Raw genomic sequence first — 26143 nt, 5'->3', positions numbered from 1 at the left:
TGAATGCAAGGATTACACCTTGGTGGGAGGTGGGAGTGCCCCTGGACTCTGAATAGGGCTGTGCACTATACTAACAAGAAATAACTGTGGGTCTAGAATGATTATTTACTCTGTATTCAATCTGTGTCTATTCCGCAACCTGTACTCATGTGCAATTAGTGAGATACATTAGGACTGATGTGATTATATACCCATCAGTTACACACTCTGAAGCGCCCTTTTGTCATCATTTGGGCCACTTCACAAAGTGGTGTGTCCACACTGTAGACATAGGTATTCTAAAGAGTGGTAACTGGAAGCAGTGCTAAACAAAAAATTTGAGTGAAAGTGCTAATATTAAAATTGGATAGTGGGTGCACACACAATTTTATTAGAGAGCAAACCACTTCGAAGATTAAAAACATAAAGTACAAAGTAACAGTAGTTCATAACAAATATCTACTGCATGTATGGTAAGGTCGACATGTTTCTGCAGTTATAGATCATAACGGTATCACCTGCTTCAAAACGGGTGCGTGCATAATAAATAAAAAATTATCATAGATATCACCTGATTCAGTCCTCTCACTTCTCTTTTGGGGTGAAACAGATATCCGCACACAAGAGATACCATGCAGAGAAGACACAAGAAAAAATAAAAAATAAAACAGAGACAGTGAGATAACGATTTAATAAAGAAGTTAGTTATCTCACACCGAGCTTTATTTTTAGCATTATAACCCAACCTAGTATGTTTGAAAAACATAACTTAACCCAAACCAATTTTATTGGGATTCCCTCTCACTCACCTTGAATGAGAGAGGCAGGCGCCGCTCCTCACCTGGCTACAGCTCAGAAAAATGGGGCACCGCTCTAATAGGAAACCATAAAGTCGATAGTGAGATGCTCTCATGACCACCGTCAAATACAAATTCTGCCTATACTGTTACTTCTGTTCTTATTATCCAGTCTTATGTTGGTAAGGCTAAAAACTCCTACTAATTTCATACTGAGCAATACTTATTGTGTCAGTGTGTCTCGAGCATGCTCAGATGTTATTAGAAAATATTGAAGGAGAAGCACTCACACACGCGTGTGAAAATTGATTAGTTAAGCAATTAGTATCTCTCCTAGGAGTTAAAAGCTCCACTCATTTACAAAAAAATTGCCTTTCTTAGCAAACGCTTCTCAAAGAAGGATACTTTTAACAGAGAAGGCAATTACTCAGAGATGGTATATCAACGTGTCTTATAACAGAGAAGGCAAATACTCGGAGATTGTTGTGGTTCTGAAAATTCTGGACTCGTGTAATAAACTTCGTCGTAGCATGACGATTTTTATATCAAAAGACCGAGAATGGCTAGTACACTATGTACAAGCAATTTCGTCATATTCGAGTGACGATTTCACCTCGAAATCTTCATTTTCGTCCTGAACCCTTGGCTTTCATTTTGTGTACGGCAGCCATTTTGTGAGTTGCCCTCACATAGGCTTATAACTACAGCCAAATTCGATATCAAAGGACACGTACATCTTTAATGACTTCTCTGTGACCTGGGCAAGCTGGAACCATTGCCCCAGGCCAAACCTGTTTGGTCAGTTCCTCTCCCAGTGGCCGAACAAGATAGCATCAAGGCACAACATGCCATAAACCCTTTTCATCACACACACACCCTGCCTAATCTTGCTCACACCTGTCCCTGCTATTTTCTGTCTCACTTGCTTTATGATGAGGAGGTGCCCGTTTTTATTGGGGGTCCACCGATATCTGATGAAAATGTTGGGCCTTGCCGGGTAATTTGTTGTGGGCTGGACGAACTGAAATGTGGGCTTGTCATCATGACTCTGCTTTTTCTTTGTAGTGAAAATATGTGAATAGTCTACTGCAAATCTAAGAATGTTTGCCTGGAGCTTAATATTTTGTATAAAAAGAGAAGCCTGGCTTTGTAAGATTGAGCAGTCTCCTGAGAATATACACACCGTGTTGTTGTACTTCTAGGACGACTGTTACTTGGTTGCAGCCAATAAATTCGATCTTTGACTTCATCTAGAAGACTCTGAGTTTCTGTGTCTGAATCAGGAAAGTACTCGAGGTCTTTGGGTGTTGTCCCTGGCACCGCTGGGTTACCGGCTCAGTACCGGTTCTGAAAAACCCAGTACCTCAGCTGGCGCCCAACGTGGGGCGATACCAACGGTACCGGTCCAAGCCAGAGGTTCGTGAGGAGCTTCGTGTGAAAATTCTGGAGGAAGGCCGCCACTTCATAGACCCCTGCATGTCGATGTGGTCCGAAAGTCTTTGCTGCGAGGTTCCCCGCTTCCCGACGGCAACAAAGTACTGCTGCCCTGGCTATCGCCCTGATTTGGACCCTTGATGTTTGGTAGAGCGAAACGATAGACGAGTCTTCTGGTGACGTCATCGATATCTCAGTTAAGTATAAGGGGAGCGTCTCCCAGTCCTTAGTTGGTTCTTAGTTTTGGGTATCCCTTCGGGATCTTTGATTTGGAACTTGCAAGTACCAAAGCCGAAGGACTCGTGTATTCACGAGAATATCGTAATCGATAATCCTTTGAAATTTGAAGCTAGACTAGAGAGCAAAGATGCCTGGTCTTAGCAGACTTTGAAGTTTGTTTTGTTGTGGTAGTAATAGGGATTCCCGATTGGAGGACTCGTGTCCGGTTCCTCCGATTGGAACTCAAACCTATGAATTATATGTGAAACATGGAGTAGGCCCCATCACATATAATGAAGTATGGATCAAATACACCAGAAAAGATGGTGTTTTAAAATGGCCCCAATATGGTAGTTTGACACGGAAATCTTAGACAATCTCGAAGTTAAACTTTTCAAGAAGAAAGCCCGGCTGGCGATGTTTGACTCTTTCCGCCTATGGCGTAAGGAAGCCAAACAGAAAGAAATTAAATTAGCGAAGAAAAATAAGAGAGAAAGGGGTATTTCGATAATGCAAGCTGCCATGCAGTTTAAAGATAACGAAGAGGAACAGATGAGTGAGCAGTTGCACAGGCAATGTAAAATGGTAATAGATAAATGCTATCCAGTTTTGCCGCCTCTTCAGCAAGATGCAGCAAAAGAATTTGAAAAAGATCCCCTAATGTCGCATTTGTTAAGTTCGCCACCCCCTTATGCGCAAAATACTACGGCACCTCCGCAACCGTGATTGCATTGCCTCCTGCTCCCCCACAGCACCCACCAGCTGTTCTCCAGTTGGCTCCTGCTCCTCCGGTGCAGCCTCCTCATGGGCCACCGCCTTTGACATCTGCTCTGCCTTTACTTCCTACAACTTTAACTACTATATCGACTCCCACTTCTGGTATTCCTTCTGACACTGCCTCTGCATCTGCCTTGCCTCACCCTGCTTTCCCGCTTGTCTTTTCATCGACTTCTCCGTCAGAGAGTGGCTAGTACTGTTACTAGTATTCTATATCCTTTCTTTGGAGCGCAAGTCCGGCTCCTATCTCTGAGCGCACACAGTTGCGTAGCCAACTGCCTGATTCTAGGGAGAAGGAAACGTTGAATCATTTGGCACATAGATGGGTGACTGACCCGATGAAATATGATCTAGAATCTGTTATGGATGTCTTCCATCAGTGGGAAGCATCAAAGCAGAGATACGTTTTTGAGAAAATGTGTGCTTTTCTTTGTGAAGATTTAGAGGACAATGATTTGGACTCTAATCCGCCCGAGTTGAGCCATGTACGGTTTGAGTTTGCAAAAGGCGCAATTGTGGGTTCGGATGTTAAGAAAGCAGTTGCGACGTTGTCGTTAAGGACTGAAGGTGTTTCTCGTTCGTTGTTTGAGTCTGACTCTTCTGTCAAAAAGAAGGGAAGACAATATCCCATGAGAGAAGTTCCCCCAGTTTGGAGAGATGGTGACCCGAATGCTAATCCGGTTATTCTGCCACACTTTCAGCGTGTATGGGTACATGTTCCATGGAAGCGAGCTGAAGTTTTGGCCCTTAAGCAGACATTGCCTGATCCCAGTAAGAATCCTACAGGGTATTACAAGGAATTGTCACAGACTGCAGGTTCTTGCATTATGAATTTAGCTGACATAGACATGTTGTTTGGGAATGTTGTTCCACAGCCTTTATGGGGAAAGATTCGCTATGCGGATCATGATCAGGAGTTAGGTGACTCATGGGCTAATATTGCTGCTGCAGATGCCCGAAAAGTTGGTGGTGCTAAACCTGAACCTTTAGTAGCAGAACTTCCTGGTAAGATCATTGATTACATGAAGACTATAATGCCCGCGATGCGTGTGAATTGGGATAAATTGTCTGCGTGTAAGCAGAAGAAAGATGAAACGGTGTATGATTTCTTCACCAGGTTTGAAGAGACGTTTGTTGACCACAGTGGTCAGGATATGAGTACAGAAGGTGGTCAACGGTTATTCGTCGATAAGTTCGTGCACAATTTACTTCCCGAGTTGTGTAAAAAGTTAAAAGACTCAGAGAGTTCTTGGGCAGTTTCCTCTTCAGCACATATATTGGCGACTGCACAATATTACGAAAATCGAGACAAAGATGAGAAAGATAGAGCAGAGAAGAAAACTAAAGAGTTAAAAACGAAGGTTTTGTTACAGCAAGCATATCCGCCACGTGGTGGTCAAAATAGTGGTGCTCAGAGTAACTATCAGAATAATTATCAGCAGCCTCAACAGTTTCAGAGGAACTCGCAAAGAGTCGAGTATACTCAACCACGTGTCCCTGTAGGTCCCAATCAGTGTTCATATTGTAAGGAAGAGGGTCATTTCAAGTATAGTTGCCCTATCTTGTTACAGCGCGCAAATGGTGTTTCTGGCTTAAGAGGTCGAGGTGTTCAACAAGCACCTAGAGGTAGAGGACGTGGAAATTTCCCCCAGAACGTTCGTTCCCTTCCGCCTCAAAATTCAATGAATAGTTTTGACCAGCAGAATAACGCGTCTGGTAGGACGGCTCAGTACTATGCTGATGATTACTATGCAGAAGATGAGCATATGGAAGGTAATGATTGCTAGGACAGCCATAGACAAAGAGAGGGAGTTGTTTCAGTTCCAGTAGATCAGAGTGGACCATACGTCGAGGGGGTTACATCAGGTGTGTCGGAACCTTTTCTGTTGGATACTGGGGCTACAAAGAGTTCTATTATGCACTCAAAACTCCCTGGCGCACCTTTGTCTGGCAAAATGAATGTTTCTGTAGGTTTTTCTGGCGCCCCGGTTAGGAACCCGATTTTTAGTCCTATGTCCCTTTCTGTTGGTCCTTGTGAATTCGAAGCACCCCTTATTCTGATGACAGGTTGTGGTGAAAACTTGTTGGGATTAGATCTGTTAAAAAGATTGTATGCGACTTGGTACTGTTCTCCTTCGGGAGTACAACTTACACTGGGTATGAACGTGGTTTCTCCAATGTATTTGTCAAGGGATAAACTTCCGACAGAATTGTCGTTTCTTCCTGATATTCTTTGGGCTACTGGTCCTAATGATGTGGGTCTTTTGGAAATACCACCATATGTTGTAACATTGAAAGCCAATGTTAAAATGCCACGCATTCCCCAATACAAAATCTCTAGTGAAGGTGAAAAAGCTTTACTAGCGATCATTTATGATTTGATTGAAAAAGATGTGATTGAAGAGACAAGAGGCAACGTTTGCAATAGTCCTGTTCTGCCTGTTTTGAAACGAACTGACCCTTCCCAGCCACCTGTTTACAGATTTGTGATTGATCTTAGAGAGGTGAATAAAATAGTTGTGCCACAATTTCCAGTTGTTCCTGACATTACTGCCCTATTAACTATGATTCAGGCTTCTGCCACCTGGTTTTCGGTGATTGACTTGAAGAATGTTTTCTTCAGCATCCCGATTGCTGAGGAGAGTAGGGATATTTTTGGCTTCAGTTTAGGAGGTCGAAGCTTCCGCTTTAAACGCGCTCCCCAGGGCTACTGTGAAAGTCCATCAATATATAGTCAAGCTCTAAAAACACAGCTTGATACGATTGTTTTACCTGATGGCGCAACCCTCATTCAGTATGTTGATGATTTGCTTGTTGCTGCAGATACTGAGGAAATCTGTAAAGAAGCCACGTTGTCTTTATTGCGTCATTTGTGTGATTTGCATCACAAAGTATCTCTCTCAAAATTGCAATATTGTCGACAAGAAGTGACATACTTAGGTCATCTCTTATCGAAGGAGGGAAGGAAACTGACCCCAGAAAGAATTCAGGCAATAGCAAAATTGAGTGTGCCAAGAACACAGAGAGAAGTGCGTGCTTTCTTGGGCATTACATCATATTGCAGACAATGGATACCAAATTTTTCGTTGATGGCCAAACCTTTGGAGGCATTAACTTGTAAAGATACACGAATCCCGTTCCATGGTCTGAAGAGTGTCAGAAAAGTTTTTCTGAATTGCGCAGTGCATTATGTTCGGCTCCTGTGTTGGGTACCCCTGACTACAGTAAGCCCTTTACATTATATGTCCATGCGAAAGAAGGTTGTGCATTATCAGTGTTGACACAGTTGTTTGGAGACAAGCAGCGTCCATGTGCATATTTTCGTCGACTTTGGATCCGGTAGCTAAAGCATTGCCGAGTTGTTCAAGAGCAACAGCGGCAGCAGCTTTTTCTATTCGACAGTCTGCTGGTCTAGTGATGAATAACACGTTAATTGTGATGGTTCCACATGCAGTGGACACTTTGTTAAACAGAACCAAGACACAGCACTTAACTAGTGCTCGATTGTCAGGTTACGAGTTGACATTGTTAGCGAGTCATGTGCACATAAAAAGATGCAACACTCTTAACCCAGCTACGTTGTTGCCGAGTGTAGAGGAATTAGATGCTTCAGAACAGCATGATTGTTTCCTTAGAACAGAAGAAGAAACGAAAGGGAGAATAGATCTTAGGGACACTCCTCTTGTAAAGTGTGATGGTACCTTATGGGTGGATGGTTCATGCTTCAAGCTTCAAGCTTCCGAATGGTGATACGACTGCAGCATATGCTGTCACGACTTTGCATACAACTGTTGAAGCTGCACGTATTCCACATAATTCAGCTCAAGCAGCAGAATTGATTGCACTCACGAGAGCATGTGTGTTGTCGAAAGGAATGAAAGTGACTATCTATACCGACAGTCAGTATGCATTTGGAGTGGCTCACAGTTTTGGACGATTGTGGAAAGAACGTGGGTTCCTGACTTCGCATGGAGCTAAGATTCAGCATGGTCAGTTGGTGAATGAGCTTCTTGAGTCACTGACTTTGCCGTTGCAAGTTGCAATTGTAAAATGCAGTGCTCACAAGAAAGTGACTGATGATGTTGGTCGTGGAAATGCATTTGCTAACGAAATTGCAAAAGAAACAGCAAGGAATGTGATGAGCCGAATGTATGTTGCAGGCCCTGCAAGATGGGTTGGTGATGTTGGAATGTGTGAAGACATGATAGAGAGTGTGAAGTCTATTCAAGCTGAAGCTACAGAGAAGGAGTTGAGTGTGTGTAGAGAAAGTATGGGTAAAATGGATGCCAATGGTTGCTGGATTGAATTGTCAGAGCATCAGAGATGGTTGTTACCCGATGCGTACATGCTTGCAGTGGTTACAATGGCCCATGGAATGGCTCACATCAGTGTGAAAGGGATTTGTAAGTTGTTGGCTCCAGTATGGCAAAATGCAGGAATTCCTAAGTGTGCAGAGAATGTGGTCAAGAATTGCATGGTGTGTCTGAAACACAATCCTGGTAGGGGAACCCCAACTCCAGCTGGTCATTTTGCGCCTCCTACGTATCCGTTCGAGGTTTTACAGCTAGATTTCATCCACATGTAGAGGTGCAACAACTTAAAATACGTACTCGTTGTTGTTTGCGCCTTCTCAAGATGGGTAGAAGCATATCCCCTAAAGGACAATACTGCCTTGTCCACAGCGAAAGCCCTTGTGAAAGAGTTCTTCCCCAGATTTGGAATGCCTAGAATTGTCTGGAGTGACAATGGGAGTGAATTTGTGGGTCGAGGGATGAAGAAAGTATGTGAAGGGCTAGGCATTCAGCAAAAGTTCCACGCTGCAAATCACCCCCAATCAGCTGGACTAGTGGAATGCTACAATGGCACGCTGAAGTTAAAATTGGCCAAAATTCAACCGAGCACTGGTCTTAAATGGCCTGATGCTCTACCCTTAGCACTCCTATCCACCAGAATGACTGTGCATTCGCGAGTGGGACTTAGTCCATATGAAATTGTTTTTGGCCGCCCGGCCAATATATGGGGAGTGCCAAGGCCCACAAAGTTCAGTGAAATCGAACACCCTGTTTTGCTTGACTATTTGTACGAATTGATGGCTAAATTGCGTGTTTTACACCAACAGGTCCATGACACTCTGCCTCAGGTCTCTGAAGCTCCAGGACATTAGATCGATCCTGGATCCTGGGTGCTGGTCAAGAACTTCCAGTGAACCAAGAACGACCAGCCCAGGTGGACCGGCCCACACCTCGTCCTTCTTTCTACGAGATCAGCTGTTCGAGTAGAAGGGAAAAAGCACTGGATCCACGGTGTACACTGTAAGAGGGTGCCTTTGCCTCTGCCGTACGACCGATGGGTCCAGGAGGGTGTCGCCGACTCAGAGACTGAAACTGTGCCACGTTTTCTGCCTTTCAGTGATGCACGTGTAAAAGGAACACTTACTGAACAGGAGAGTGACAACATTTTGTAACCAGCTGTATCACCGTCAGTTCGATTGGACACTACAGAACCTGAACTCCTTTTCCGAGATCATACCATACCTGGAAAGCAAAGATACAATCTGAGGTCGAGAACTATGGACAAATAAAAAAAAACTTTCTTTTTCATTGCTATTTTTGAAAGTGCAGCTCTCCCATCTGAGAAACTTGCTTATTTTTGCTTTTCGAACCGCCATCCGGGTTCCGCTGCTAGGGCCGCGATTGCCCAAAGTCTTTAGGGTGCAGCTGACGACGTTAGGTCGACGGTTCTGGTTGGTCTAAGGGAGTTGCCCTAGACTGACAGAAGCATTCCTTAGCAGAAACAACCAACCATCGCGGGCAGCATTGTATAGAGGATGGAGTTTTTCGAGATGGAGAGATCTGCCAAGGAAACGAACTTTAAAAGCAGAATATGTAAAATGATGACAAAGAAAAGCTTTTTGATATTGTGCATTTTCATGTTATTCAGTGTAATGATATTTTTTATAGGATATGTTTTATTCTCTTTTCGAGTAACATTTGCACCCACTACATCGCCTATACCTCCTCCTTCCACTGTTTCCTCACATTCTTTTCAACCCCTTCCTGAACACAAATCAGCTAGGAGATTAGAGTTTATTAATAACTCCTTTGTTCAGCTCTTGCATCAACACCAACTTGTAATGAACACGACTAACTGTTGGGTGTGTGGTCTTATTCCTCACACAACGGATAAAGGTATCCCTTATCTGGTCCTGCCTTTCAGCCATAATGGTTCTGTGTGGGCATACAGAACAATGTTCATATATGCACATGAAGTCTACCCCCTACGCTCTGTAACAGACAATCCTAAAAATAGCGCTCTAGTTAAGGGTATAGTAGACATTATTAAGGAAGATATTTCCTACGAGACTATCCCGAGAGATGAGACACTAGTATACATAGGATGGAACGTGACCGGATATGGAGCTACTCTGAGTGAGAAACAACAAGCTAAGAGATCTTCCCCGATTTGGATTGTACCCCATCAGGGTCACCTGTGTCTGCAAGGTACTGGCAAGAATCCCAGAGCTCAGTTAGGGAAGAGTGTCTGTACTGAAACGTATGTTTTTGCATCTCAGACTTCCCCTTCGTTTTTAGCAGCTAAGGGTACCTATTTCATCTGCCATGATAGAGCCTATACATGGTTGCCCCCTGACTTTTCGGGCTCATGTTTTGTTTCGTTCCTGTTACCTCCCACCTACACAGCAGCGGCAAATTACCACAACACAAGGATAGTTAGAGGTGTCTTGAGTAAAGAAGACACTGCAGGACAAGAATTTGGGGACTTCGCAAAGGGTTTTCTGCCGTTCTGGGGACCAATGGTTAACAGCAGGAACATAAGGCAATTGACAAGGGTGGTTGAGTCCACCGTAATTGAAACTGCTGGTGCCCTTAGTAACTTGACTGCTGAGCTCCAGTCGGATCGTCTTATGACCCTTCAGAACAGGGTCGCATTAGACGTCATCCTTGCAGACCGAGGTGGGGTATGTAAATTGATCCAATCGAGTTGCTGTGTTTTCATTCCAGATAACGCTCCAACAGTGTACCAGGCTATCTCCAAACTACATAAGATTTCCGAATCTATTCATGTGGATAAAGGAGATTGGTCGTTAATGGGATGGTTCTGGGAACTTATATCCGCCTGGGAATGGAAAATTCTGATGGTCATTGGGATGGTCTTAGCCATTCTTTTCCTGTTCTGTCTGTGCGTGCAGTGTGCTCCTGCAATATGTGGCCTCTGTGCTACATCATGTGTAAGGAAACCTGTATCAAAAGACGAACTAAGTAATAGGATGATGTTACAGCAACATCTCAATGACTTTAGAAATATAGACCTGGACTCAGATTAGCATGAGGATAGGTTAATTGCCTATGTAAGGGCAAAAGGAGGGTTTTTGGTTCTTTAAATTCTGGACTCGTGTAATAAACTTTGTCGTAGCATGACGATTTTTATATCAAAAGACCGAGAATGGCTAGTACACTATGTACAAGCATTTTCGTCATATTCGAGTGACGATTTCACCTTGAAATCGTCATTTTCGTCCTGAACCCTTGGCCTCCATTTTGTGTACGGCAGCCATTTTGTGAGTTGCCCTCACATAGGCTTATAACTACAGCCAAATTCGATATCAAAGGACACGTACACCTTAATTGACTTCTCTGTGACCTGGGAAAGCTGGAACCATTGCCCCAGGCCAAACCTGTTTGGTCAGTTCCTCTCCCAGTGGCCGAACAAGATAGCATCAAGGCACAACAGGCCATAAACCCTTTTCATCGCTCACACACCCTGCCTAATCATGCTCACACCTGTCCCTGCTCTTTTCACTCTTACTTGTTTTATGATGAGGAGGTGCCCGTTTTTATTGGGGGTCCACCGATATCTGATGAAAATGTTGGGCCTTGCCGGGTAATTTGTTGTGGGCTGGACGAACTGAAATGTGGGCTTGTCATCATGACTCTGCTTTTTCTTTGTAGTGAAAATATGTGAATAGTCTACTGTAAATCTAAGAATGTTTGCCTAAAGCGTAATATTTTGTATAAAAAGAGAAGCCTGGCTTTGTAAGATTGAGCAGTCTCCTGAGAATATACACACCGTGTTGTTGTACTTCTAGGACGCCTGTTACTTGGTTGCAGCCAATAAATTCGATCTTTGACTTCATCTAGAAGACTCTGAGTTTCTGTGTCTGAATCAGGAAAGTACTCGAGGTCTTTGGGTGTTGTCCCTGGCACCGCTGGGTTACCGGCTCAGTACCGGTTCTGAAAAACCCAGTACCTCATTGTATGTCAACATGACTCTTCAGAAGAGTGAAGATCTGTATTGTATTCCATGATAACGCCAAATTAATAAGTCTCTTATTGTGCCTACCTGTCCGTCGGTACACCAGACAGGCATCTGCGCTGTTCGGGGAGGTGCCGCGGTGCCATCTCGCGCCGCTTTTAAAGAGTATTCAAACCCGTTGGGTCCCTCGTCAGTTTTACAACTCACCGAGCATGTGCAAAAATGCGGAAGAGTATACTGTGCGTCCATTGGCCACCTATCGGATGTCATCGGCACGCGTCAGCTAGACTACTTGGGAAACGTAGTTTGGTAAATAGAATACTGTATGACGAGTTCGTAAACACCTGTGTGTCATATTCAATCGAAAAAAATTTAGTTTATGCCGTGCATGTCTATATAACCTTTTGGCTATTACTTAGATGTTGTAGTGAAGCGTCAATTCAGTTGTTAGGTAAATGTAGTTAGTATGTTACCTACTGTCAGAAAATGTAGTTTATGCCGTGCACATCTGTGTCATTTTTTGGCTATTATTTAGATGCCATAGTAAAGCGTCAGTTCGGTTGTTTGAAGTTCGGGTTAGAGCTTCATATGCCGCATTCGCCCACATCATGATAGTGTATCACTAGCTGATGGGCAATCAAATGATTATCAATGGTTTATGCAATGTTACTATTTGTAAAACCATGCTCATTATATTTTCGCTATGTGCTCATATCATCTATTCTAAGAATGATGAGGCGATATTCTGAAGAATGTTAACAATAATAGTAAGTTGCCCATCAAACAGTGTGAGCCCAAAATTATTTGGGTATTTACAGACAGTAATAAGATACATTCCATAAAGAGTTGTATCAAATGTATACTCTGAGGAACGGAGAAGGCCCACCGACTGATCGTGCAAGGAGACACACTGTACTGGAGGTCAGCCCTGTAATTCAGTTCACTTGCAATATTATAACGCCATCCATGGAATGTCTTCGTTTAGGCCGTTTTTATCAGTATTCAAACGATACACCCATTTCTGCTCCAATTTAAATAGATGTTTAGTGATGTCTGTGACATGAGGAGGGATCTGTGGTTGCTCCAACACGGTCCAGGTGAAATCAATTAGTTTGTGTCCCACCTCCAAAAAATGGTTGGTAAGGCGAGTCGCCTGCTTTTTACTGCCTTTTGCTGTGCACTGCCACCACAATGCTGGCTCCACCTCCTGGGGAGCGACTGATGACTCAGCCGGCACCTGGCCCAGGAAGAGGGAGGACTGTCAACAGAGTACTCCTGGCTGCCCCTGTCATCACAATGCTGGCTACACCTCCTGCGGAGAGTCTGAAGTGCCTGCCCCTCACACTGAAAGCAAAGGCCAGGAACAGCACAACAGAGTGCTTCAAAACTGAAATAGGCTATGCAAAGGTCCCCCTGGCCCGAAGGAACAAAAGAAACTGATTAGAAGTATAGGAACTAGATCCTGTTTCTCACAACGAACCTCTGCCCAACTAGAAAGAAGAAGCTGAAGGAGAGATCTGCTGTCTGCCTTGCTGAGGAAGGAGAGGAAGAGGCCTAAAGAGGACTTTGCTGACTTGTGCTGAAACTTTCTCCAAGGGCTTGATTGAGCTTGCCCCCTGAACGGAACCCCAGGACCAGTGGGTTCCTTGTGCCTTCGCTCGCCTTGTACTTTGAGCCGTGTGTGCCTCTTACTGGAGCTGAGTCTGCGCCCCCCATCGCCCCCTCCTAGGGCTGTGGCACTCGGGAGCTTGCCTACCCTTTACCCGTGAGAGCCTCGCTCTGTTGGAGTCGCTCTCTGCCCCCGGGTCAGGCTTCCTGCTCCTCTGGCCCCGCCTGCCATTAGGAGCACGCTGCAGCGCTCTCTCGCCCCTCCCACTGGTATTCCTCCGAGGCTGGTGATCGTCGCTGGGACAGCCGCCCGCACGTAGGAACGTGCCCTGCTGCCCAGCTTCACCCCCCCGTTTGAGACTTTACAGGCCGCGCCGGCCACTCTACAGGAGACCCCAGTACAGTCGGTACTGAGGCCGTGGACTGCGCCTGCCTGTGCGCACACACCCGCTGTAGTAAAGGTCCGAAAGCACACTAGTGCCCCCAGGTGCACCAGACTCCTACGAGCCGTCCCCCTGCACGAGGGACGACGAACGCAAAGAAGTACACCTGCCTCTCCCCTTAGGTGCACTGAGGATCACTAGGTGCACCTCCCTGAGCCAAGCGTACCCGTTCCCAGCGCACCGACCCTCTCTGCACAACGAGTCTTTGACTCTCACCGGGCTTGGGGCCCGCAATGTTTTCTTTCCTCATTTCAACCGTGCAGAGTAGAGGAGTGCGCCTCGCATCGCCTGGTCGAGCCGCGTGTACAACTCTTCCCCTAAAGAAGAACCAAAGGTACGCCTTCACATGATTCTACAACGGGCTCGGGCCCGCACCGTTCTGCTTTCCCCACCAGCCCGGTACTCCGCGTACCAAGCCTGTACCCTAGAGGATCCTTCAAGACTGCCCAAGCAAACGGTACGTCGCGTACCTCTATCGAAGCGCATTTGAATCTGAGCGCATTTTAATCTGAGCGCATTTTAAACTGGGCGCATTATTTTTGGCTGGTACGCTTTCCCCCCCTTTGAAAAGACCGGTACGCTTCATATCGGTACCTTGGAGCCCGTACGCTTCGATCCTCATTGCGAAGCTGTACGCCTCGTACGCATGCTCACGCTAGATGCGTGAGTATTGGTAGGGCCTCGGTGTACGCGACTCACGCGAGAAGCGTGAGTATTTGGTAGGGGCTAACGATTTCAACCGTGCAGAGTAGAGGAGTGCGCCTCGCATCGCCTGGTCGAGCCGCGTGTACAACTCTTCCCCTAAAGAAGAACCAAAGGTACGCCTTCACATGATTCTACAACGGGCTCGGGCCCGCACCGTTTTGCTTTCCCCACCAGCCCGGTACTCCGCGTACCAAGCCTGTACCCTAGAGGATCCTTCAAGACTGCCCAAGCAAACGGTACGTCGCGTACCTCTATCGAAGCGCATTTGAATCTGAGCGCATTTTAATCTGAGCGCATTTTAAACTGGGCGCATTATTTTTGGCTGGTACGCTTTCCCCCCCTTTGAAAAGACCGGTACGCTTCATATCGGTACCTTGGAGCCCGTACGCTTCGATCCTCATTGCGAAGCTGTACGCCTCGTACGCATGCTCACGCTAGATGCGTGAGTATTGGTAGGGCCTCGGTGTACGCGACTCACGCGAGAAGCGTGAGTATTTGGTAGGGGCTAACGATTTATCCCTGTTAAAGTGCACAGAAGCGCTACGAAGTGTCCAGCTGGCCTCAGACTGGCCTAGATACCCAAAATCTAAAGAAGAAGCAGCCTAAAGTGAACTAAGGACTACAAGAGAATATTGCCTATTTTTTTACACCCTGTGGTCCCCCACTCAAAGAACTGTGGCATCATCATTTCTGGTAGAGTAACTGGAACTGTTGCAAGATACTAAGGACCAAAAAGAACATTTGCCTATTTTTTCTAGACCTTGTGGCCTAATACTGTGTTGAGTTGGTCTTGTGATAAGTCATTGCTGCATATATATATATTTTTACATAACCTAAGCCTGGTGTCCATTTGTGGGGGAATCAGTGTGTTTTACTGTGAAAGGTCATGAATGCTTAACTAGCGCCCCGAAGTTTAGCCTTGTCTGCTCGTGCCACACTACCTAAAAGGGTGAGCAGGGGTCATTCTAAGGAGTTGTTCCCTTGCCCTGAGTAGAGTGGTGATTTCTGTCTGGCTTTGGTGCCAACCTCAGTCAGCCAGGAATCCCATTTCTAACACTCAGGCAGCCGGTCTCTCTCTCTGTCATTTTATCTGTCAGTCCCTCTCTCTGTCAGTCTCTGTCTCTGTCAGTCTTTCTCCCTGTCAGTCCCTCTGTCTGTCAGTCTCTCTCTCTCTCTCTATCTGTTAGTCTCTTTATCTCTCTCTTTCTGTCATTCTCTCTTAGTCAGTCAGTATCTCTATCAGTCAGTCTCTCCCTTTCTGTCAGTCAGTCTCTCACAGTCTCTCTCTGTCAGTTTCAGTCAGTAAGTCAGTCTCTCTCTCTCAGTCAGCCGATCTCTCTCTCTGCCAGCCAGTTTCTCTCTCTCAGTCAGCTAGTCTCCCTCTCTCTCTCTCTCTCTCTCTCTCTGTCAGTCAGTCTCTCTCTCTCTCTCTCAATCAGTCACTCTGTCAGTCAGTCTCTCTCTTAGTCTCTCTCTTAGTCTCTCTCTTAGTCAGTCTCTCTCTCTGTCAGTCCCTCTATGTCAGTCTCTCTGCCAGTCTCTCTCTCAGCCTCTCTCTATCAGTCTCTCTCTCTGTCAGTCAGTCTTCCAGACAGTCTCTCTCTCTCTCTGTCTGTCTCTTGCAGTCAGCCAGTCTCTCTCAGTCAGTCTCGCTCTCTGTCAGTCAGTCTCTCTCTCTGTCAGTCAGTCTCTCTCTGTGAGTCTCCCTCTCACTCAGTCTGTCTGTCTCTGTCAGTCAGTCTCTCTCTCTGTCGGCCAGTCTCTCTCTCTCTTTCCCTCTCCTTCTCTCTGTCTCTCAGTCTCTCTCTCTGTCAGTCAGTCTCTCTCTGTCAGTCTCTCTCTCTCTCTCTCCGTCAGTCTCTCCCTCTGTCAGTCTCTCCCTCAGCCAGTTAGTCTCTCTCTCTCTCTTAGTCTCTCTCTCTCCTAGTCAGTCTCTCTCTCTCCGAGTCAGTCTCTCTCTCTCCCAGTCAGTCAGTCTCTCCCAGTCAGTCAGTCAGTCTCTCTCAGTCAGTCAGACATTCTCTCTCTACATCAATCAGTCTCTTTCTCTCTCTCTCTGTCAGTCTCTCTCTCTGTCAGTCTCTCTCTCTCAGTCAGTCTCTCGCTCAGTCAGTTTCTCGCCCAGTCAGTCAGTCTCTCTCACAGTCAATCTCTGCCTCTCTCTCTTAGTCTCTCTCTCTGTCAGTCAGTCTCTCTCTCTGTGTCAGTCAGTATATCTCTACCTCAGTCAGTCAGTCTCTGTCAGTCAGTCAGTCTCTCTCTGTCAGTCAGTCTCACTCTCAATCAGTCTCTCTCTGTGTCAGTCAGTAAGTCACTCTCTCAGTCAGCCAGTCTCTCTCTCTGTCAGTTTCTCAGCCAGTCAGTCTCTCGGTCAGTCAGTATTCAGTCTCTGAGTCAGTTAGTCAGTCTCTACTCTCTCTCCACTCTCGCTCTCTCTCGCTCTCTCCATTCTCTCTCAACTCTGTCTACTCCATCTCCACTGTCTCTCTCCACTCTCTCTCCACTGTCTCTCTCGCCACTTTCTCTCTCTCTACTCTCTCACTCTTTCTCTCACTCACCACTCTCTCTCCACTGTCTCCCTCCACTGTCCCCTCCACTCTCTCCACTCTCTCTTTACTCTCTCTCTACACCCTCTCTCCCTTCTCTCTCTCTACTCTCTCTCCACTCTCTCTCTCCACTCTCTCTCCACTCTCTCTCTCTCCACTCTCTCTCTCTCCACTCTCTCTCTCCACTCACTCTCCACTCTCTCTATCTCCACTCTCTCTCTCTCTCCAATCTCTCTCCACTCTCTCTCTCCACTGTCTCCCTCCACTCTCTCTCCACTCTCTCTCCACACTCTCTCGCCACTCTCTCTCTCTCTCCTCTCTCTCCACTCTCTCTCGCTCACTCTCTTCACTGTCTCTCCATGCTCTCTCCACTCTCTCTCTCCACTGTCTATCTCCACTCTCTCTCTCTACTCTCTCTCCACTTTCTCTCTCTCCACTGTCTCTCTCTCCAATGTCTCTCTCCACTGTCTCTCTCCACTCTCTCACTCGCTCCACTCTCTCTCCACACTCTCTCTCCACTCTCTCTCTCCACACTCTCTCCACACTCTCTCCACTCTCTCTCTCTACTCTCTCTCCACTGTCTCTCTCTCTCCACTCTCTCTCTCCACTGTATCCCTCCACTCTCTCTCCACTCTCTCTCCACTCTCTCTCTCCACTCTCTCTCTCTGCTCTCTCTCTCTCCACTCTCTCTCTTCACTGTCTCTCCACGCTCTCTCCACTCTCTCTCTCCACTGTCTATTTCCACTCTCCCTCTCTCTACTCTCTCTCCACTTTCTCTCTCTCCACTGTCTCTCTTTCCAATGTCTCTCTCCACTGTCTCTATCCACTCTCTCACTCGCTCCACTCTCTCTCTACTCTATCTCCACACTCTCTCCACTCTCTCTCTCTACTCTCTCTCTTCACTGTCTCTCTCTTTCCACTCTCTCCACTCTCTCTCCACTCTCTCTCTCTCCAATCTCTCTCCACTCTCTCTCTCCTCTCTCTCTCTCTCTCCACTCTCTCTCCACTCTCTCTCGCCACTCTCTCTCTCGCCGCTCTCTCTCTCTCTCTCTCCACTCTCTCTACTCTCTCTCCACTGTCTCTCTCTTTCCACTCTCTCCACTCTCTCTCTCTCCAATCTCTCTCCACTCTCTCTCTCCTCTCTCTCTCTCTCCACTCTCTCTCCACTCTCTCTCGCCACTCTCTCTCTCGCCGCTCTCTCTCTCTCTCTCTCCTCTCTCTCTCTCTCCACTCTCTCTCGCTCACTCTCTTCACTGTCTCTCCATGCTCTCTCTCTACTCTCTCTCCACTTTCTCTCTCGCCACTGTCTCTCTCTCCAATGTCTCTTTCCACTGTCTCTCTCCACTCTCTCACTCACTCCACTCTCTCTCCACTCTTTCTCTCCACTCTCTCTCTACAATCTCTCCCTACTCTCTCTCTCCTCTCTCTCTCTCTCCCTACTCTCTCTCTCCTCTCTCTCTCTCTCCACTCTCTCTCCTCTGTCTCCCTCCACTCTCTCGCCACTCTCTCTCTCTCCACTCTCTCTCTCTCCACTCTCTCTCCACTGTCTCCCTCCACTCTCTCTACTCTCTCTCTACTGTCTCTCTCTCCCCACTCTCTCCACTTTCTCTCTCCACTCTCTCTCCACTCTCTCTCCACTGTCTCTCTCTCTCCACTCTCTCTCTCCACTCTCTCTCCACTCTCTCTCCACTGTCTCCCTCCACTCTCTCTCTCTCCACTCTCTCTCCACTGTCTCCCTCCACTCTCTCTCTCTCCACTCTCTCTCCACACTCTCTCGCCACTCTCTCTCTCGCCACTCTCTCTACTCTCTCTCCAATGTCTCTCTCCACTCTCTCTCTCTCCACTGTCTCCCTCCACTCTCTCTACTCTCTCTCTACTGTCTCTCTCTCCCCACTCTCTCCACTCACTCTCTCCACTCTCTCTCCACTCTCTCTCCACTCTCTCTCGCTCACTCTCTTCACTGTCTCTCCATGCTCTCTCCACTCTCTCTCTCCACTGTCTATCTCCACTCTCTCTCTACTCTCTCTCCACTTTCTCTCTCTCCACTGTCTCTCTCTCCAATGTCTCTCTCCACTGTGTCTCTCCACTCTCTCACTCGCTCCACTCTCTCTCCACTCTTTCTCTCCACTTTCTCTCTACTCTCTCTCTCCACTCTCTCTCCACACTCTCTCTCCACTCTCTATCTCCACACTCTCTCCACACTCTCTCCACTCTCTCTCTCTACTCTCTCTCCACTGTCTCTCTCTCTCCACTCTCTCTCTCCACTGTATCCCTCCACTCTCTCTCCACTCTCTCTCCACTCTCTCTCTCCACTCTCTCTCTCTGCTCTCTCTCTCTCCACTCTCTCTCGCTCACTCTCTCCACTGTCTATTTTCACTCTCCCTCTCTCTACTCTCTCTCCACTTTCTCTCTCTCCACTGTCTCTCTTTCCAATGTCTCTCTCCACTGTCTCTATCCACTCTCTCACTCGCTCCACTCTCTCTCTACTCTATCTCCACACTCTCTCCACACTCTCTCCACTCTCTCTCTTCACTGTCTCCCTCCACTCTCTCCACTCTCTCTCTCTCCAATCTCTCTCCACTCTCTCTCGCCACTCTCTCTTTCGCCGCTCTCTCTCTCTCTCTCTCCTCTGTCTCTCTCTCCACTCTCTCTCGCTCACTCTCTTCACTGTCGCTCCATGCTCTCTCCACTCTCTCTCTCTCCACTGTCTATCTCCACTCTCTCTCCACTTTCTCTCTCGCCACTGTCTCTCTCTCCAATGTCTCTTTCCACTGTCTCTCTCCACTCTCTCACTCGCTCCACTCTCTCTCCACTCTTTCTCTCCACTCTCTCTCTCCTCTCTCTCTCTCTCCCTACTCTCTCTCTCCTCTCTCTCTCTCTCCACTCTCTCTCCTCTGTCTCCCCCCACTCTCTCTCCACTCTCTCTCTCTCCACTCTCTCTCTCCCTACTCTCTCTCCACTGTCTCCCTACACTCTCTCTACTCTCTCTCTACTGTCTCTCTCTCTCCTCTCTCTCTCTCTCCTCTGTCTCCCTCCACTCTCTCTCCACTCTCTCTCTCTCCACTCTCTCTCTCCCTACTCTCTCTCTCCTCTCTCTCTCTCTCCTCTCTCTCTCTCTTCACTGTCTCCCTCCACTCTCTCCACTCTCTCTCTCTCCATGCTGTCTCCACTCTCTCTCTCTCCACTGTCTATCTCCACTCTCTCTCTCTACTCTCTCTCCACGTTCTCTCTCACCACTGTCTCTCTCTCCAATGTCTCTTTCCACTGTCTCTCTCCACTCTCTCACTCGCTCCACTCTTTCTCTCCACTCTCTCTCTCCTCTCTCTCTCTCTCCCTACTCTCTCTCTCCTCTCTCTCTCTCCACTCTCTCTCCTCTGTCTCCCTCCACTCTCTCTTCACTCTCTCTCTCTCCACTTTCTCTCTCCCTACTCTCCCTACTCTCTCTCTCCTCTCTCTCTCTCTCCACTCTCTCTCTCTCCTCTGTCTCCCTCCACTCTCTCTCCACTCTCTCTCTCCCTACTCTCTCTCTCCTCTCTCTCTCTCTCCACTCTCTCTCTCTCCTCTGTCTCCCTCCACTCTCTCTCCACTCTCTCTCTCCTCTCTCTCTCTCGCCACTCTCTCTCTCGCCACTCTCTTTCTCTCTCTCTCCCCACTCTCTCCACTCTCTCCACTCTCTCTCTCTCCACTCTCTCTCCACTGTCTCCCTCCACTCTCTCTATTCTCTCTCTACTGTCTCTCTCTCCCCACTCTCTCCACTCTCTCGCTCCACTCTCTCTCCACTGTCTCCCTCCACTCTCTCTCTCTCCACTCTCTCTCACTCCACTCTCTCCACTCTCTCTCCACTGTCTCTCTCCACTCTCTCTCCACTGTCTCCCTCCACTCTCTCTCACTCCACTCTCTCCACTCTCTCTCCACTCTCTCTCTCTCAACTCTCTCTCCACTTTCTCGCTCTCCTCTCTCTCTCTCTCTCTCTCTCTCTCTCTCTCCACTCTCTCTCTCCACTCTCTCTCACTCCACTCTCTCCACTCTCTCTCCACTCTCTCTCTCTCAACTCTCTCTCCAGCTGCAACATGTTATTTTATTACATCTAGATTTATTATAAATATCCTAAATTAATTTACATTTATATTTTATATTTCAATATTTTCATTTAAAAAAAATTAAAAATAAGCTTTAATAATTTCCCTATACTTCCTCATAGGGAGATCTCCACTACAATGGCAGTGGTGGAAATCACTACCTACGAGTGAAAAGTTACTAGTAGTAATTTTAGACTCATAAATCCTATTGAAGGAAAGTCCACCAGTGGGTGGAAACATGTAAGTTTACACTTAGGTGTAAATCTACAGTAGGAAATGCTGGACGGCAAAAAGGTTTAGATTTACACCTGGGTGCAGGGGTTTACAGGAGTAAATGCAGGTCTCGAGTCGGGGTACCACGTGGGTGGGCAGCGTCCCCCTACTTATTTTACCGGGATTTCGACAACTGGAGCAAATGGAGCCACACATTCACTTTTGGGCCTCTCTGGGGCGAGATCAGAGCTCATTCAGAACGCTGCTCACGCGCTGGCTTCTCTGATGCAATCGCATCTAAGGGGTGAGCAAGAGGAGGTAATCAATCTGATGGTGCAAGCCACCTTTCGTGATGTCACTTCCTGTCGTGACGACAGCACCCCCCACTTCTTTTTTTAGGATTTGTGCCCTGAGTAAATGTACATGTGTAAACTTACCTTTGCGAAGAGGCCCCAATGAATTTTACAGCTGTGTGCCTAATTGTTCCTACTTAATGGAGATAATTGCTTTGGCTTTTGTGTAGTGAGAAGTTTATGGAATGAAGTAGGCATCTTAAGTTATAGCGCTTTGACTGTACCTTTTCAAATGCATTCTGGGCACGGAGTTAAGGGGATTTCATGTGAAAACGTAGGCTGGCACTGGTGGCAGAGTGGGAGGCTGGCACTGGTGTCAGAGTGGGAGGCTGGCACTGGTGGCAGAGTGAGAGGCTGGCACTGGTGGCAGAATGAGCGGCAGGCACTGGTGGCAGAGTAAGAGGCTGGCACTGGTGGCAGAGTGAGAGGCTGGCACTGGTGGCAGAGTGGGAGGCTGGCACTGGTGGCAGAGTGGGAGGCTGGCACTGGTGGCAGAATGAGTGGCAGGCACTGGTGGCAGAGTGGGAGGCTGGCACTGGTGTCAGAGTGGGAGGCTGGCACTGGTGGCAGAATGAGCGACAGGCACTGGTGGCAGAGTAAGAGGCTGGCACTGGTGGCAGAGTGAGAGGCTGGCACTGGTGGCAGAGTGGGAGGCTGGCACTGGTGGCAGAGTGGGAGGCTGGCACTGGTGGCAGAATGAGTGGCAGGCACTGGTGGCAGAGTGAGAGGCTGGTACTGGTGGCAGAGTGGGAGGCTGGCACTGGTGGCAGAGTGGGAGGCTGGCACTGGTGGCAGAGTAAGAGGCTGGCACTGGTGGCAGAATGAGTGGCAGGCCCTTGTGGCAGAGTGGGAGGCTGGCACTGGTGGCAGAGTAAGAGGCTGGCACTGGTGGCAGAATGAGTGGCAGGCACTGGTGACAGAGTAAGATGCTGGCACTGGTGGCAGAATGAGTGGCAGGCACTGGGGGCAGAGTGGGAGGCTGGCACTGGTGGCAGAATGAGCGGCTGGCACTGGTGGCAGAGTAAGTGGCAGGCACTGGTGGCAGAATGAGCGGCAGGCACTGGTGGCAGAATGAGCAGCAGGCACTGGTGGCAGAGTAAGATGCTGGCACTGGTGGCAGAATGAGTGGCAGGCACTGGGGGCAGAGTGGGAGGCTGGCACTGGTGGCAGAATGAGCGGCTGGCACTGGTGGCAGAGTAAGAGGCTGGCACTGGTGGCAGAGTGAGAAGCTGGCACTGGTGGCAGAATGAGCGGCAGGCACTGGTGGCAAAGTGGGAGGCTGGCACTGGTGGCAGAGTGAGAGGCTGGCACTGGTGGCAGAGTGGGAGGCTGGCACTGGTGGCAGAGTGGGAGGCTGGCACTGGTGGCAGAGTAAGAGGCTGGCACTGGTGGCAGACTGAGTGGCTGGCACTGGTGGCAGAGTGGGAGGCTGGCACTGGTGGCAGAGTGAGAGGCTGGCACTGGTGGCAGAGTAAGATGCTGGCACTGGTGGCAGAATGAGTGGCAGGCACTGGTGGCAGAGTGGGAGGCTGGCACTGGTGGCAGAGTGGGAGGCTGGCACTGGTGGCAGAATGAGCAGCAGGCACTGGTGGCAGAGTGGGAGGCTGGCACTGGTGGCAGAATGAGCGGCAGGCACTGGTGGCAGAGTGGGAGGCTGGCACTGGTGGCAGAGTGGGAGGCTGGCACTGGTGGCAGAATGAGCGGCAGGCACTGGTGGCAGAATGAGCAGCAGGCACTGGTGGCAGAGTGGGAGGCTGGCACTGGTGGCAGAATGAGCGGCAGGCCCTGGTGGCAGAATGAGTGGCAGGCACTGGTGGCAGAATGAACAGCAGGCACTGGTGGCAGAGTGGGACGCTGGCACTGGTGGCAGAATGAGCGGCAGGCACTGGTGGCAGAGTGAGAGGCAGGCACTGGTGGCAGAATGAGTGGCAGGCACTTGTGGCAGAGTGGGAGAGGCTGATACATCTCAGAGGAGCAGATTCCTGTGGGGAATGCTGTCTCTGGGGCCCCCACCCTTGTTCCGGGTCTGGCTCTTGCTCTGACTGGAGAGAAACAATGTCTATTGATACTTTTTTTCTCTTCAGTCAGCGGGAGGGGCTCAGAGGGGGCTGCAGACAGCCTGCACCTTCTTTAGAGGGAGAGAGGCTTGCTTCAGCGCAAGCCTCTCTCTCACAGCTCTCACCGAAGAGCTGAGGGGGGCCTGGGCCCCGTTCATTTACTGAAGAGAGTGGGCTCCCCCGCACCACGTTTGTTACGCCCCTGGGCAGGAAGGAAATTAAGATAAAACTGAAGTTGTGACGCCCCTGTCTGTGCTCTGCTTTACTCCTCTCCATATCACTTCTGTCCTGCAGGTTGAGGAGCTGCTCCCTCACCGGTTTATGGTGTGGAGACCTCGCCTCTGTCCTGAAAATAAACACATCTCTCACAGAGCTCGACCTGAGCAGCAATTATAAGCTGAGAGACGCTGGAGTAAAGAAGTTGTGTGAAGGCCTCAAACATCCAAACTGCAAACTAAAGACACTGAGGTACAGAGCTGTGCAGGTCTTATCACGTCATTGATTTCAAAATATACATCATAGATGGGGCTCACACAAATATTATAAAAATGTATTTAAATGTTTACATGATTGCCTCTTTTCTGTTAATGTCGTGATAAAGGCACCCATTAATAACATTTGTGAATTAAGTCAGGTTTGTGAAGTGGGGGTACCCGAGCCCCAATCCATGGCCATGAAAGAAGCCCCTGTCATGGTGCAGAGGGGCACTTTTAAAGCCGGTTTCTCAGGTATTTGAGATAAAGTGGAATAGGTCGTAACTAGAGGGCAGGTCAGTTCCTTCCAGTGAGGGCGCCTCGCTCACCAGTGTCCCTGCTGTTACCAGACCGGCTGCTGGATACGAGGCCGAGGAATGTCAGTGAGATACAGGGGGCTCTGGGGTGCTCTTCATCCTCTGCGGGGGCCTCCGAGGCCCTCTTCATTCTCTGCGGGGGGCTCTGGGCCCTCTTCATTCTCTGCGGGGGGCTCCGAGGCCCTCTTCATTCTCTGGGGGGGCTCCGAGGCCCTCTTCATTCTCTGGGGGGGCTCCGAGGCCCTCTTCATTGTCTGCGGGGGCTCTGAGGCCCTCTTCCTTATCCATGGGGGGGCTCCGAGGCCTTCTTCATTCTCTGTGGGGGGGCTCTGAGGCCCTCTTCATTCTCTGTGGGGGGGGTCTTAGGCCCTCTTCATTCTCTGGGGGGCTCCGAGGCCCTCTTCATTCTCTGCAGGGGGAGGGACACATCATTGTGTCTTAAGCCACTGAAGGGACACCTAGAGATTACGCAGGGCGTGATTCAAGCCAGCAGCCGCGAGAGCATTGTTAGGCGAGCTCTTGACCCTTAGAAATTCATACTAATATAATAAAGAGAGAGCCCAAACCTTTGAGGCGGGTAATCTCAGGAACCACAACACCAATCACAACACCCAATACAGCGTTGGAAAGGGCAGTTGCAGCAGAAGGACATAGGCTATGCAGACGCCCACCATATACATTTAAAAGGTAAAAGAACTGTGCCAGCAAAGTAGTCCCTTGTGGGTGTGTCTGTGTTGTGCTGTGGGCGTGGGCTGGGTGCGTGACAAATGCTGGGGGCGTGTGGTACGTTCCACCCTTCATGTCATGTCTCATATTGTGTGCTAGTCCCACCCTGCTCCCTTTAAATACCCCTGCACCCCATAATCATAACCCACCCTTACTCCTTAAAATACCCCAACACCCTTAAACACTAACCGATCTTAACCCTATAAATATACCCTGTACCCCAAAACTCAAACCTATCCCTAAACCCTAAAAATACCTTTGTACCCCAAAACCCAAACCTAGCCCTGAACCCTATAAATACCCCTGTACCTCAAAACCCAAACCTACCCATGAACCCTAAAATATCCCTGTACACCAAAACCCAAACCTAGCCCTGAACCCTTAAAATACCCCTGTACCCCAAAACCCAAACCTAGCCCTGAACCCTAAAAATAACCCTGTACCCCAAAACCCACACCTACCCCTGAACCCTAAAATACCCCTGTACCCCAAAACCCAAACCTAGCCCTGAACCCTAAAGATACCCCTGTACCCCAAAACCCAAGCCTAGCCCTGAACCCTAAAAATACCCCTATACCCCAAAATCCAAACCTAGCCCTGAACCCTAAAAATACCCCTGTACCCCAAAACCCATACCTATCCCTAAACCCTAAAACTACCGCTGTACCCCATTACCCATAACTATAACTGAACCCTTAAAATACCCAAACACCCCAAAACATATACATCAGTACCCCAAAACATATATCCCTATACCCATACTTACCTTATCCAAACATTTAAAAAAAAATGCTTTTACCATTCATTCATTTACAACGAATATCTTTGTAAATGTAGGCATGGTAAAAGCATATAAAATGTAATGCCATGCGTTATAATGGCATTGCAGAGTCATGGTACTTTTGTAATGAAAGTATGCGGAAAGAAAGTTGCGGAATAATGGGTGTTTACCCTCCCCCGGTAAGTACATTGGTGGCACGGCGGCCCACATCTCCAGCAACATACTCATATTTTTTCACCACCGATTTGAAAAATGCACAGGTCTCTCTCATTGATGGCCAGCACCGACATACACTTTTAGACACACCTCCCGCCACAAGTTCTAGAATTGCGAACTTTAGAGCTGGGGAGCTACGTTCGAATCTC

General features: G+C 48.2%; 1 protein-coding gene across 1 annotated transcript in view; it reads left to right on the top strand.

Moving 5' to 3' along the window:
* The window catches only part of LOC144772175 (NACHT, LRR and PYD domains-containing protein 12-like), a 518526-nt gene that overhangs the window by 297188 nt on the left and 195195 nt on the right, over positions 1-26143 (top strand). The window contains 1 exon segment of the mRNA XM_078656313.1: positions 23776-23949. Coding sequence (XP_078512439.1) covers positions 23776-23949 — 174 coding nt within the window.

The sequence above is a fragment of the Lissotriton helveticus genome, chromosome 8, assembly GCF_964261635.1.
Source record: "Lissotriton helveticus chromosome 8, aLisHel1.1, whole genome shotgun sequence".
Lineage (NCBI taxonomy): Eukaryota > Metazoa > Chordata > Amphibia > Caudata > Salamandridae > Lissotriton > Lissotriton helveticus.
Note: the sequence above shows the minus strand (reverse complement) of the source record. Positions and strands in the feature narration are given on the sequence as shown.